General features: G+C 38.5%; 1 protein-coding gene across 12 annotated transcripts in view; it reads left to right on the forward strand.

Moving 5' to 3' along the window:
• Positions 1–14,452, forward strand: part of ECI2 (enoyl-CoA delta isomerase 2) — a 32,680-nt gene that overhangs the window by 11,058 nt on the left and 7,170 nt on the right. For 3 of the 12 annotated variants that reach the window (XM_075052139.1, XM_075052141.1, XM_075052147.1), the window contains 6 exons: positions 3,261–3,316; positions 7,539–7,704; positions 9,010–9,108; positions 10,764–10,955; positions 11,794–11,863; positions 14,344–14,446. In XM_075052139.1, the coding sequence (XP_074908240.1) occupies positions 3,261–3,316; positions 7,539–7,704; positions 9,010–9,108; positions 10,764–10,955; positions 11,794–11,863; positions 14,344–14,446 (686 nt within the window). Of the gene's footprint in view, positions 1–3,260; positions 3,317–3,802; positions 3,999–7,538; positions 7,705–9,009; positions 9,109–10,763; positions 10,956–11,793; positions 11,864–14,343; positions 14,447–14,452 lie in introns of all 12 variants that reach the window. The other 9 variants (XM_075052146.1, XM_075052144.1, XM_075052148.1 and 6 more) reach the window with 5 other exon arrangements.

A 14,452-nucleotide genomic window follows, 5' to 3' on the forward strand; every position in this document is an offset into this window, starting at 1 on the left:
ACTGTGTTGGAATAACAGGGAGGGATAGTTATTTTCTTGGTTTTTAGGAAAACTGGAGTTCTGTCTACTGAGTCATCAATACCTCCATGTTATTACCATGGTTAATAAATCCTTGTATTTTCCCAAGTGAACCAAATATATTCATTTCTAGATAATAACCTTGGTTCTGATAAGGCTTTCTTAGCCTCCTGGGTTTTGGTCTTAAGAGGTCGTGCGCTTGTTGCAATAGATCTTTGCAGGAGCCTGATGAACAGTAGCGTCGCTTTACCAAACAGATACGTGTGTTGGTTCTTTCTGCATGAAGAAATAAAATGGCTCTGGCTGCTAAGCTGGTGTTAACCTACTGCTAACCTGCTGTGACCTACTAACTTGGATTACTGCTAACCTACTGCCATGGTGCATGTTAGCAGGTGATAGCAATGCAGGGCTTAACAGAGTGAGCCTATGAACTTATGTGGGGAAAGTACAGACTGCTTTGCATGCAGTAGTTACTGCAGATTACACCTTACAATCAACAAGTCAACTAAAGGTTGCTGTCATGAAAACTGTGGGCTTTTGGTTTTAACTCGAAGGAGAAACTCAATCATTTAACTGTGTTTCCTTCTTTTGTAGTTGCTAGATATTGGAAAATGTACCAGTTACTGAAATTTGAGCAGGCAAAAATTGATAGAGGCAGACTCTGCTTCTCCATCTTCTGAATGAAGACTGAATTCCATCTGCCCATGTTCTGAATTGTTTTAGTTTTATTTAGTAGTAGAGGATCTTGAAAGAGGTGCATACAAATGAGAGGAAGTGGAAGTTTTCACATGGGATGGTTGTGGAAGCAGACGCAGGCTTTTTCAAGATGACACAAATTGCAAAGAAGATATTAATGTGTCAGATATGGTTACTCCACATTTCCCAGTATAAGTGAAGAAACTTGAAAGGACAGAACTTGAAATTTACAGCTGAAGTAATTTGACTTTTTTAGTGTAAGAACTGTCAAGATGAGGTTTCTCTAGTATGACACCATCACTGCCTACTACACAACTCCTGTTTGTAAGGAAGTCTGTCTGTACAACTTACAGGGATACTGCTTTCCACCTAAAAGTCTGACAAGATATTGTAACAGACATCATATTAATTTGATAGACACTCATGAAAAACAAAATTATTCTGCAAGGACTAAAAAAAAAAACACCACCTGAAAAGAGTATATGACAAGAAATAGTGTGTATAGTCAAATTATCTGAAGTTCTTTGGGAGAAGCCGGTAACAGGATGGTGTAAAGAGTGGGTTGCTTTGCTTCTACAGCCAGAAGAACCTCCACCCAGAATTTCTGTATTAATTAACCATCCACCCCCCCCACATACCACTCCTTTTTTCTCCAACAGCAGAGGAGGAATGATTGCTCCAAACATGCCACAGGCTGCTCAGTTTGCTTTAGTACTGTCAGGTGCCTCTTCTTTTCCCAGCTCAGCTCTAGGTAGTTTGTATGGAGAGAATAACTGGAGGACTGAGAGGTATGGCAGACATTTGACATTAGCCCTCCCCACCTTCAGCTGTACGGGGAAAGCTCTTACATTGCTGTGTAAGTGCTCAGGCTATGTGAAAATTTATGTATCCTTAATGTTATGTTATTGTGTAGGTAAATATCTGTTTGGATTCAGTAGTATATAACCAATGGCATGATGACTGGTGATTTGGGCAACCTGCAGATTAAAATTTCCCATGATTTTTATGTTAACAGCATAGACAGTAGCTTCCTCTCGCGCAGCAAAATAAAGTGAAGTACAATTTTAAATTTAATGCATGCAGAAAATATTGCAAGTAAATATGGAAAACAGTAACATTATTTTCCTAGTTATCAAGAAAGCTTTGAAATAGTGGTGCTGCTAATGCTTTGTTTGTTGTCATTATTTGGTTATCAACCTTTCTTTTTCCTTTTTTTTTTTAATCTTCTTTTTAGAGATTCTGATATGAAGTCTTGGGAGGAGGAAATAAGAGAAGTCGGTGTCTAGGGTTGATTTTCTTTTTCCAGATGGTTCACTTATTTTCTCACGATTACAGTTTAAATACTGGTTTCTGTTCCCCTCACATGCCTCATTTCCTAACAGTTGCTGCAATTGCCAATGGTGGCAACCTTTCCCACCAGCTCTGCTCCTGCGTCCCTTAATGTAGCTGAACTAATGATCAAAGGTTGCTACTCCTTCTCCAGATCCCCTTTTTTCTCCTCCATGGAGAAAAATCAGGAAAATTTTGAGGGAGGATCAAAATGGGAGAAGTGCTACTGAAAGAGGGGGACTGAAGCCTGAGACTCTGCTTGGAGCAGGAATACTCCATGGCCAGGTACCAGCAGGCAAGGACTACCCTGGTCACCCCACCAGGGAGGGCTCGTGGTTCTTCCACTGCGGATGTGTGTGTTCCAACAGCAGGAGGACAGGGAGCAAGGACGTCTCATTTGGTTGCTCCCCTGCTTGACTTTGGAGTAGCCTCTCAGAGCAGTGGTCGCTGGTGCTAGAGCAGACCTGGTGAGGCTCTTTGGATAAGTTTCAGACTCCTGAACCTTGTAGAACAGTTCAGGCTCTGACTGGAACCTCAGAAATAGTGATGGGCTGGGCTGGGCAATGTGTGCTGTTTTGTCTTTGCAGGGACTCTGGAGAGGCATGGAATCAGAAGCTTGTTGTAAGTTATAGCCAAACACCTGGTGCCTTGAGGTTTATGGGAATTGATTGCTTTGTATCCTAACTAAAAAAAACCCCTACCCATACAATTCTTTCTACAGTAGCAGCAGCAAAACAGTATTTTGTTTAATTTGTCTTAAGATGGAAAGAACATGAGCAGAAATATTGCCACTCTATGATGTTGTAATACCAGGTCTGTGTGAAATGGCAAGTGCTGATCACTGTTCTGCATGAGGAATGTAGGGAAAGAGCAGCGCAAAAGGTCACAGCACCTTGAGATAGTGATCATGGCAAAGAAGAGATGTCATATGCATTATCTGAAGTATTACTCATAATGTACAAAAGATATCCACATCTTCTATTAAACATATGTTCCAGGACTCATCTGAGTGACTGTTTAATGTACTGCTTATTTCTGTCTGATAACATTTCCTATTCTTTTTTCTTCCTTGTCTCTCTAAAGCTAGTTACAATAATGTGAAATGAGCATTTTCCAGTTCTGTCAGGAGTTTTAAACCTACATGTTTCTAGCACCACCCGCTGTTTTTAATCCTAATAGGATTTTTAACTGCTTTTGTCTGTGCTTTATTTCCCTAGGATCTACTAACGTTTAAAAGAAAACCTTTATTAAGTAAATGGAAGATGGACTTCAGGTATCTCCATCCCTTTCTTTTGCTGAGCATCTCTGATATTTCCAATGCAAAGAGATCTTTTGGGTTCTGTTTAGTCTTAATGAGGAAACTGCTAAGTTACTTTAAAAGTTAGAAAGTGATCAGCCAGGATTTTACAAGAAGTTGGCATTTTTGACTCTATAAAAGTCCTTATGCAAGTGACAGAACTACACTGTTATGAGGGGCCCTGTCTTTAACAGGCTTTACAGTCTTTGCTAAACTGTGAGAAATTATTTTCAGTTAATTGACTTTAAAAAATCTTAATTAAGAGCCTTGTGTTTGAATGTTTATAAGGAAAAGAGACATGTATGTGAACAGGTAGAATGAATAGGATGGGCTTGCAAGATATCTAGAATGACTGAATGGGAACAGAGAGACATCCAAGGCAAGGGAATAAATACGAAATGATTGTCAGCCTGGATATTTCAGGTTCAGGCAGTGATGCCCAGGATTTATTTCTTTTTTCAGAGTGTACAGCTTGCGAAGTACCAAGTGAATGATCTTTCAGGAGTGCGCAGGCATTTGTCGTGGACTTTGTGGCTGCTCTGCCAAGTTGTGACTCCTCTTGCTACTCTCTCTCTGGTGGGAGCTGTGGTTTTTTTCACCCAGCTGGGGGAGGTTGCTGGTCCCTCACCACTCTTCCATGGGTGCCAGTACAACAAAGGTAATTTGTAGCAGTGGGGTAGTGGTAGCTAATTGCCTGCAAGGTGCGGGGCAATAAAGAGAGGAAACTTTGTGAAGGAGATCATTTAGCTTTGTTGCAGCGAGTAGATGAGAAAGGGGAAAACAGAGGGGGGTTTGATTGCCTTCCCTAGGCTTCTTTTTCTGCTTGGATTGAATCAAGTGCAGGTTTGACACCAGTAGTTTGTAGGTCACCTTCCAGGCTCTCTGCCTGCCCTGTGTGTCTTCAGCAACATCTTATGTGATTTCATTGAGGCTGCTAAAATGAAGCATGGATTTGCTCAGTGAGGGAGTAAGAAGGATTCAGTGTCAGAGCAAGGGAGCAGCAGATGGAGGGTGGAAGTCCTCCCTGTAGTGGGCCACAGCAGCCTCTCCTGCTCCTCTGTCCTTGGGATTGTGGCACAGCGTCACTGTGTGGTCCCAGAGATGGCAGCGCTGTTGTGTGTGCTGACAGATGGCGAGTCATCTCCTCCTCACTTTATGTGATCTATTTGAGGTCAAGGAGCTCTGCTCCTGCTATTTGTGTATCTGTCTGAAGAATGAGGTCCTGCCCAAGATGAATAAATTGTGAAATAACTTAATTTTTCCTTTGCATTTTCATCCTTTGTTATTTTAATAGAGAAACAGTAGCAGTCAGCTTAGCCTTAGTGTGTTGAGAACTGGTGATCATCACTAATTTATAGTAAATGTCCTCTGAGATCAGAAGGCAGATAGAAAGGAGTGAATCATAGATATCCTGCAGAGAACTGAGCTACAAACCAGCAAGGAAGAAATAAAGAAAAGAGGCCTTTTCTTATAAACTTTAGACTGTAATAAACATCTAAGTTGCACAATCTCCCATTACAAAGCAGTAGGTGAGGAGGAAAAGAATGAAAGATGGGAGTATTTGAAGTTGATAGATAACTTATTTTACCCAAACATTTTTGTAGCTAAGAAGTAAAACTGGATATTACCAAACAGCAAAGGAAAGTAGCTCTGAGTCTGGACTTACTGAAAGATCATTCCACTTTTCCCCAGCCAGATTTTTTTTTTTATTCACCTAATTGTTTTCTCATCCTCTTCTAACTTGTCCACTTTGCATCCTTAATAAGGAAGAGAACTTGTGACCTGCTAAATGCCAAAACCCCTTAACCCTGAATATATGTGCATACATACCTTCAGACTGGCTGCTATTGCTGTTCCGCTCTCCCCAACTGCCCATTCTCAACTCTTGTTAATTTATGGTCACTATCAAATTGTATATAAAAGAGATTATTAAAGCCTATTTATAATGTTGACCATAGCCAAGCTGGAACGAAGTCCAGATTGTCAAACATGTTTTAAACCCAAATCTCCCTCTTTAAACATTGAATCCACTTCAGTATAGCCACTGCCTAGACTGACAGAAAAAATTTATGCCAGATACACAGATCATCTTGGGACCAGCAGCATTCAAGTAGTTCTAAAGATGGCTAGCAAAATTAGAGGAAAAAAAAACCCAAAAGAAACAACTAGTCTTCTTCCTACACTCTCATTTTCTTCTTCCTGTAAATGTCACTTTAAAAACATGTTTGGGGATAGGATCTGAAAGCGACCATTGTGTTCTGTGACTCCAGGACAGACTAATCAAGGAAACTCAGTATTAAAAAACTTTTGTCTGTATCCATTTAGGTACACTTTTTCCTGTCAAAGGGCTTTTATTGATGCTGGAGGTGAAGTCCACAAGTTGGCTAAATAGCCTTCCAGTTGGTTAAGGGATGAACTTGTTAAACTCTGACACAGTCTTCTGAACACATCAGTTTGAATGTTAGTTAAACTGGCAGATGGTTAACGTGGGTCTGTCTGGGTGCACTGCTTTATTAATAAAGGCCTACAGCTGATCAATTTAAGTAAGAAGGCATTCTGTTCCTGCAATCTTTTTTGGTAGCCTATTCCATTTTGTATTGTTCAGATAGATTTCTTTTTACTAGCATAAGATTTTGAACCAGATTCTGGAATTCTTTCTGTTTCAAAGAATTTCTTTAAATAACAGAAAATACTCTTTCTGTTTCTGTCATTCAAACTTGGTAGCCCCCAAATACCAGGAACTTAGATTTTATTAATACAGAAGGGCTGTAATAGGACATAAAACCAATAGATCTTACAAACTTTTTTAGCTAAAGACAGCTAAAACCTTCTATCTGCATGAAATGAAAGAGTAATAAAATTAATTGGACACAGTTGGCATTCTTCACGCTTCCTGCCTGCAACTTTTAGGCTTGCAACAGAAAATAAATTTTATTCAAGAAAGAAGATCAATGAGGATATTTTTGAAGTAGGCAGTAGAATTTCTCTAAAATTCTCATTAGGTGTGTATAAAAAGGTAGAGTTTTCATGTTAGGTATGATTTTTAAATGACAGTTCTGCAACTGAAATGTTAACAGATTAATGATTAAACATTCTATCAGTCTGCATTTGAGATGATCATTAATTTTTCAAATGTGACTGGTTATGAAATCTATTATATGTGGTGTCCTAAAATGACAGTTGTGTCTGTAAGTTAGAATGGGGAAAGTTGAGGGGGGTTGTTCTTTTTTTGCTAAAATAGAGAAGGAATGTTGATATGTAAACTGCTAACATTTTAAAAATGTTAAAAACACTTAACATATATTGCAATTTAACTGAAGAAAGCTGAGACAACATGCTTTTGCCCTATTGAAGCAAGCCAAAACTATTAGACTTCTTGGCTTTGGATTCCAAACTGTTGAAGTAAACCTGCTTTTACAAAGCATTATAGAGTTGGGTTAGGTTTGGTTCTTTGGAGTGGGATTTGGGGTTTGTTTGTTTGGGGAGGTTGATGGAATTACCTTTTTTTCTGGTGGAGAGTTCTTCTCCCAGAATATTTTGACCCCATCTTTTTTGCAAGTGTCTATAGGCTGTTTTACAGCCAGTCGTTTTCCAAAGCACATTTTGATATTAGCCTTCACTTACGCTGCGCTAATTGGAGAACCAGGCTTTCAGATTGAAGTGTTTCTAGATAGAAGCACACAAACTTGAAAAGATCACAAAAACCACGCAGGCTGCATGCTCATTTTAATTCATAGACATATAAACCTGTTAATGTTGCACACAGAGATTTAAACCATTAATAAAAATGTCTGTGTTTCTTATTTGTTTGTCATGGACAGAACCTGTAGACCTCTGATTTACTACAGAAACAGCAAAACATAGTTTACCACTAGTGCCATTTAGTGGTCTATATATGATCATCTGATATATTATTGCATAGTTTCTTTGTCATTTGGCAGCATTAAGTCTAGCACTTTACATAATAGTGAGAGATAATGTCATATTCTCTAAAGGTTAATTATGTTGCAGCTAAAGCAAACTTCCAAAGCAGCTTTCTTGTAATTTTTAGTATCTTGCTTTTTGTTGTTTTAATCAGTGCAGGTGCAAATATTTAAAGTTTTACATTTACTTGAAATGTCTTTAAAAAGCAGCATATTTGTTTCTCCTCTCGTCTTGCACAAAAACCAAGCAATGTGATTTCTTTTCCACTTTCTAGCAGGCGAGTGCCAGCTGTTTGCATTCCAGCAATTCACCTGCACATGACTGCAGCCACCATGCAAGTCAGCCAGAAAGACTTTGAAAAGGCTCAAGAACAACTGAAACTTTTGAAAAAGGATCCTGGAAATGAAACTAAGTTGAAGCTCTACGCTTTGTTTAAGCAGGTAGGCTTGACTTTTTTTGTTTTGTAAGGGGCATTTATAATCCGAAAGGATGGACCTGTAAAATATTTACTTAAAATAGGCATTGTTCAAATGTGTCATGTCTTAACAAGCTCTTTATTTCAAGTGCTCAAATTCTGTTCTTGAAACGCCAGCCCCTCAAATCCTGCCTGAATTCTGAGGGAAGCCAAACCTGTTTCATCTTACAAATCATGCTTTGAATGGAAACCTTTATTCAAAGAAATACAGCCAATTTACATCAATTGTGTGATGCCTTCTCTATAATATAGCAAATATTGATGCAGCTCTGCAAAATGGCTTATGCCTACAAAAAAAAGAGTATGCCACATGCTTCCTCTTAAATTTGTTGTATCTACAGTCAGTCAGCTGGGCCTATAATATAATGGTGTGACATTTGAAGGTTGATTTCTGGGGTTTTTTTCTTTCTTTTTTTTTTGCATGGTTGTTGTAGTCATGGTTTTGGGGGATTTTTTTTGTTTTTTTAATTCAAGGAACTGTTCCTCCACACTTTGAGTGAAGGTTATTCTTTACTACAGCATGGAAGGAGACCTTTGTAGAAATAGCTGCACGTCCTTAGCGGGGTTTGTACTGGTATTTGGGGAAGTATGTGTGGATCAAGATTGGCTGCAGGGTCAGTACAGGCTGTGACTTGTTATATAGAAGGCGGCAATCAATCACTTCTTTAACTAAAAACTTAGCTGACTGTTCCAGGTAGTTTTACTAATTAATAATAATGAGCTTATAAATGTAGTCTTTCTTTCCCACCTCCCACTTGAAATATTTCTCTCTAATACTGTACTTTTCTTCAGGAAAACTGATCATAGAATACTTCAGCATAGCTCGGACTCTTATAGTTCAACTGGCCCAACGCCCTTCCTCATAGTAGGGCCAACTTTGAAGTAAGATCCAGCTTCAATAGATCCTATGCAATTGTTTCTTTGTTCACATATCTTACAAGTCTTTAACTTTCTTTTTAAGTATGAAACTTCCACAATTTTTGAGAAAGGAGACCTTAACATGCATGGGTGTTTTTGGAAACTAGTGTCTCATATTGGTTAGGTGCTTCTGAAAGCCTAGCACCAGGTATTAGGAAATAGCGGACACTGAAAACTTCATGGTATGTGAACTGTCTGAATATTGCCCAACCACTAGGTATTCCTTCTGTCTCGGAGTTGAATTCGGTATCCTGATCAGGTAAATGTTCCTAGGAGTCGTCATCTTTTATACCAAGGCATCTGAACTTTAATCAAAGGTTTTAAAAAGTTTTGTTTCACTCTTTTTTTTCAGGCTACTGAAGGTCCCTGCAATTCTCCAAAACCAGGTATGCTGGACTTTGTCAAGAAAGCCAAGTGGGATGCATGGAATTCTCTTGGCAATTTGTCTCAGGTGACAATACCTATAATTTCACTTAGATACTTTGTAGGTTATCTACCTTGAAGTGCCTGGACTGTAAGTGAATGGCTGATGTCTAAACATATTACATGCCAGTTGAGCGACTCTGCTTCAGACACCAAAACGTTTTGCACTGTATTCTAGTCATTTCACTACTTCAATGTTTGGAGATTTTTTTATTGTGTAAGCCTAGTTCTATGTTATTACTAGCAGTTTGTATCAGCGTAAGAGATCTTACGTATGTGGTGACTTCCAGTAAAAATAGTGTTTTTCACATTATGTTCTATTCTGCTGTTCTCTTTAAGAAAGATGGATTGAGCTTCTCAGTTCTTACAACAAAAAACAAATCTGTGAATCCTGCATATTGATAATTTTGTCATTTTAAAATGTTGGTCTCTTATGCCACTGACTAAAAGACTAGAAAAAAGTGGTGTACTGAGAGCCTCTCTTCATTCTTTCTCAGTATATCTTGACATCTTTAATACCTTTCGTAACCTTTAGAGAGGTCTTCACTTCAAGTGAAGCAAGCAGAAAGAATGTAGATTCAAAGATATGTAAGCGTTCTTTTTTCATGCAGACTGTAGTAATTCTGACATCACGTGTAGCTACAACAGTTTCTTCAGCTATTATTAAATGAAGGAAACATAAGCTTTACAAACCAGCTGTGTCACTGCTGCATTAGGCCTGCTGTTCAGGAGTAGTTTCTGAGGTCAGTCAAAGATATTACTTAATATAGAGGCTTTATTTGCATTTTTTTATTTTAAAAGAAAGCATGTTTGCATAATTTCTTGAACATATCATATTCTTGTGATACTTTGGGGCTTTTCGGGTGTCTTTTGGGTTTTTGTTTGGGATTTTGGGGTTTTTTTTTTGAGATGGCTCTGCAGCTCTTAGGAGTAGCCAAGAAACACTTAAGAAAAAGAACCTGCATTTGAAGTTATAGTGGAGAGGGAATAGACAATTTCATGTGCTACAGATTATGGATTATAGGATTGTTCAAAGTATATTATCCTTTCAAGAAAATAGGTTATAGCAACCAAGAACTTACAATTCTTTTAAATCACTGCTTACTGTAGAAATAGAGAGGCAGGATTCTTTAGGCTTTTGCAGGTCATGTTTGTGCTAAGTGAAAACCAGTGTCTTCAAGCAATTTTAAAACACCATAGACCCATTTCAGCACTCTTATTTTCAGCAACACATGTTCTAAAATAAAAACTTTCATTTTATTGGAAAAATGTCCAACTGGAAAGCAGAAACAAAGGATTCTTAGAAATGTGTAAATGATGGGAATATGACAAAGGTCTCTGGTAGTCTTAGGTGTGAATGAGGGGATTTCTCCAATAAAATAAATGTCATCATCTCAGCATCTATGCCTTTTATTTTGCGGATCCATTGCTGCTGCTTTCCAGATGAATTTAAGCATGATCTGCAGTGTTTAAATACAGCATGTTCCCCTTCTCACTCTCATTGGAATGCTTTCTAGTTGAGATGTTTTTTTCTTTCGTCCTGAACCACAGTCATGTCGTCCATCTGTCCCCCCCACCTCCAGGTACCCATTTTATGAATAGCATAACAAACTGATTTCCAGTTCAGCATTTGGTAATCTTGTGGTTTTTCTTTTTTCTTTTTTTTCTTTTCTTTCATTACAGGATAATGCCAGACAGAAATATACTGAACTTGTCTCAAGTCTGGTCTCTGCAGAATCTGCTGGCCAGAAGAAAGATGCTTCTCCAGAAGAGAGCAGACATGGTGGCTATGAAACAATACTAGTTACCACCAAAAACAATATCACAAAGATAATGTTTAACCGACCTGATAGGAAAAATGCCATCAATCATAAGGTAAAGAAATTAACTTGGGAGGATTAATAATTTTTTTCTTTCCTGAGTAAGCTACTTAAGTTTTTAAAGAATCATTACTACAGGTTCAGCAGAACTGACTGAAGTATGGTGGTCTGAATTTTATGAGGGCTTAGTATCTTGACTTGGATGGCAACCTAAGGAATAAATATCTGGTACAAAATTAAACTATTCAGCTAAAATTTTATGGATTGGGCTTTTTTCTGTGTCTTTTGGTTTCTTTCAAACTTAATACAGGATTACAGTCTGCACTAAACTAAAATGGCAAAACTGCAGGAAGACTAGCCTGTTTTGTGGAGACAAGATTTGACTGTAGCCTTATGTACAACAAAGCATGTGTGCAGCCTACTTTGGCTCAGCACTGTTGTGTGTATGTCTAGATAGGCTTCCCCTTCCCATAGCTGTCTTCATGAGGAAGTCCATCCTGTTGGGAAGATCATGATCATCCTGTTTCACAACTGCAAAGATACCAGAACAGGGACTTCACCCCACTGCTGCTAATTCTTTAATGTATTATTTTGCCCAGTTAAACTACTTTTCAGTTTGTAAATTAGCTGTTTCCAGTTAATGTTTGTTTTCCAAAGGACCTTGTTTTGTCCTTCAGATTTGCATCGGAAGTCTTGAGTATTGCAAGCCTGTGTCTTTATGGTCAGAAATACCTCACATGTAATACTTGACTTTCTGTGGATGCAAATTTTTTTCATACTTAAAAGGATCATAGTTAATCTGTCTCTCAAGTTCCTTGTTGTCACTGTGAATCTCCTTTTTACGATCTTTTGCAGCATCACATTTGTACTTTGTTGATTTTCCTCTTCTGCAGATGTATAGAGAAATTATCAAAGCGCTTCAAGAAGCTGGAAAAGATGATTCTACCATAGCAGTTATTACTGGTACCGCACTTCACATACCTCTCTTAGATTTGTTGTATGTTATGCCAAAGTACAGTACTGACATGAGCTATCTATCTGTATTTAGACTAAGATAGAATGGTGTAAGTGAGGAAATTCTTTCCTCTAATATAGACCAAAGATTTTCCAAAGTGTTTTGGCAAAATTCTTTCAAGGTGGGTTTCACATTCTTTAGCAAGTTTGCTGTTACATCAAAACATCTTTCTGAGATGAGAAGATAGACATGGAATACACTTAAGGGCTTTATTACTTTTAAGTAGCTGATATATCTGCTCCACAGCATCTTTACTACTGCTTTTGAAGATCATTGATATGAGTTTAGTCAATTTTCTCTACCTCTGTGATATATTGGAACATACTGAAAACAAGCCTCTCAAATCCTCCACTGGTATGGCCAGTAGAAAGTTTACATTGCATATTTACCTATGATCATCAGAAAAAAATTATATTTTTATGTTGATTTTTTTTTTTCAGTGCCTGCCATAGGAAAGGATTGGCTAGGCAAGCTGCAACCTGGCCCAGCTGTATACATCCCAGTCACCAGATGTGTGCAGCTGGATGACTGCAGCAATAGTGTGAAAGGGCAGCCCAAACTCATGCTGCCTGTGAAGTCTAGCTGCTCTGGGGACATATAATTTGTCTTCTCTATAGGACCGTTTGGTCCGTCTCTGATGCTGACTGAACAACACAGTGGCAAGGGCAGGCGAGAGAGACAGAAGAGCTGAGGGCAGGCACTGCCTGTCTGGCCCATCCTTGTTGCAGATAGGTGTGCGTTTAGGAAATTAGCCAAAGCTTGAGCTTTGGCTGCCAGCTAAGTAGTGTGTATGCAAGGTGAATTTGGGCTTAAGCCTGTTTCCTCATTACTTCTGAGGTAATTGCATACGTATTCTTCCCAACTGTCTTCTTTACCAACACCTTGTATTCCCAGGATGCTGAATTTCCTTTCAGTAGCAATGACTAGCCACAACAACCCTTATGGAATAAGAAGGGTGGTTCACACAACTGGAATGTCTAACGTGTATAGCTAGTAGTAAATTGCAAACAGCCCTGCCCAAACCTTTCTGTTCCATTTTACGTAGTTCATAAGAACACTGCAGCATAAAGTAACAGATGTACTAACAGTGAAAGGTCCCATCCTATGAATGTCCTCATGGAATACAGGATGATTTAGACAATTAAATCATGCAGTCTAGCTTTTAAATACTCCTTGCTTTTTTGAATGTGCTTCAAACTGACTTATGCATTCACTAACAGGTTATCTGCTTCTTACTGAAGAATCCATCTTTCAGTACAATGATTTCAATGCAGTCCTGTCAATCTTATGCTTAGAATGCCATGCCTTTTCCTTAATTGGTCATAAAAAATGTGAAGCTTCTACCACATTAAATAGGTTATTCTGTCTACGTTTGATTCCTTCATCAGTTTGAAGGGGGATGAAGGGAGATTCATGAACTTACATTTCCATTTTCCTGTTTAAAAAAAAAATTAGTTTCTCACATCTAACCGTGTGAATGATTGTGAATTGACAGAAAAAAAAACCTGAGCAAGTGTCATGGTTTAACCCCAGCCAGCAACTAAGCACCACACAGCTGCTCACTCACCCCGCGCTCCACCCCCCACCCCCCCCCCGCCCAGTGGGTTGGGCAAGAAAATCGGGAAAAGAAGTAAAACTTGTGGGTTGACATAAGAACAGTTTAATAGAATATAAAAAGAAGAAACTAATAATGATAACGATAACACTAATAAAGTGACAGCGGTAATGATAAAAGGATTGGAATATACAAATGATGCACAGTGCAATTGCTCACCACCTGCTGATTGATACCCAGTTAGTCCCTGAGCAGCGATCCCCCTGCCCACCACGCCCCCCAGTTTATACACTAGATGTGACATCCCATGGTATGGAATACCCTGTTGGCCACTTTGGGTCAGCTGTCTTGGCTGTGTCCCCTCCCAACTTCTTGCTGGCTGGGCATGAGAAGCTGAAAAATCCTTGACTTTAGACTAAACATTACTTAGCAACAGCTGAAAACATCAGTGTGTTATCAACATTCTTCTCATACTGAACTCAAAATGTAGCACTGTACCAGCTACTAGGAAGACAATTAACTCTATCCCAGCTGAAACCAGGACAGCAAGTATGCAGGGAAAGAAATAAAATAAATATTTTTCCATCTGATGCTGTTACGGAAAAAAGAAATTCTCCCCCCCCCTCAAATCTTTCAAATTTAATGTTCTTTGGCTTTTAGCCATTTTTTGTCAGCAAATTGTCAGTCAAAACTTATTTTTAAACCGTAGATATCCTTTAAGGTAGTATGTATACTTTGAGACAATCCCTCTAATTACTTAATAATATTAGACACCTAGAATGAAATTCTTTTGTAAATGTAATAAATGGAAGCTTCTCTTCTCTTACACACTCAGAAACCATTGGTGCATTTATTCATATCTGTTCTCTGCAGGAAATGGAGACTACTATAGTAGTGGAAATGATCTGAATAATTTTACTAATGTCCAACCTGGTGAAATGGAGAAGATGGCAGAAGATGGAGCAGTATTACTCAAGTAGAA

The sequence above is a fragment of the Buteo buteo genome, chromosome 20, assembly GCF_964188355.1.
Source record: "Buteo buteo chromosome 20, bButBut1.hap1.1, whole genome shotgun sequence".
In the NCBI taxonomy this organism is placed as follows: domain Eukaryota; kingdom Metazoa; phylum Chordata; class Aves; order Accipitriformes; family Accipitridae; genus Buteo; species Buteo buteo.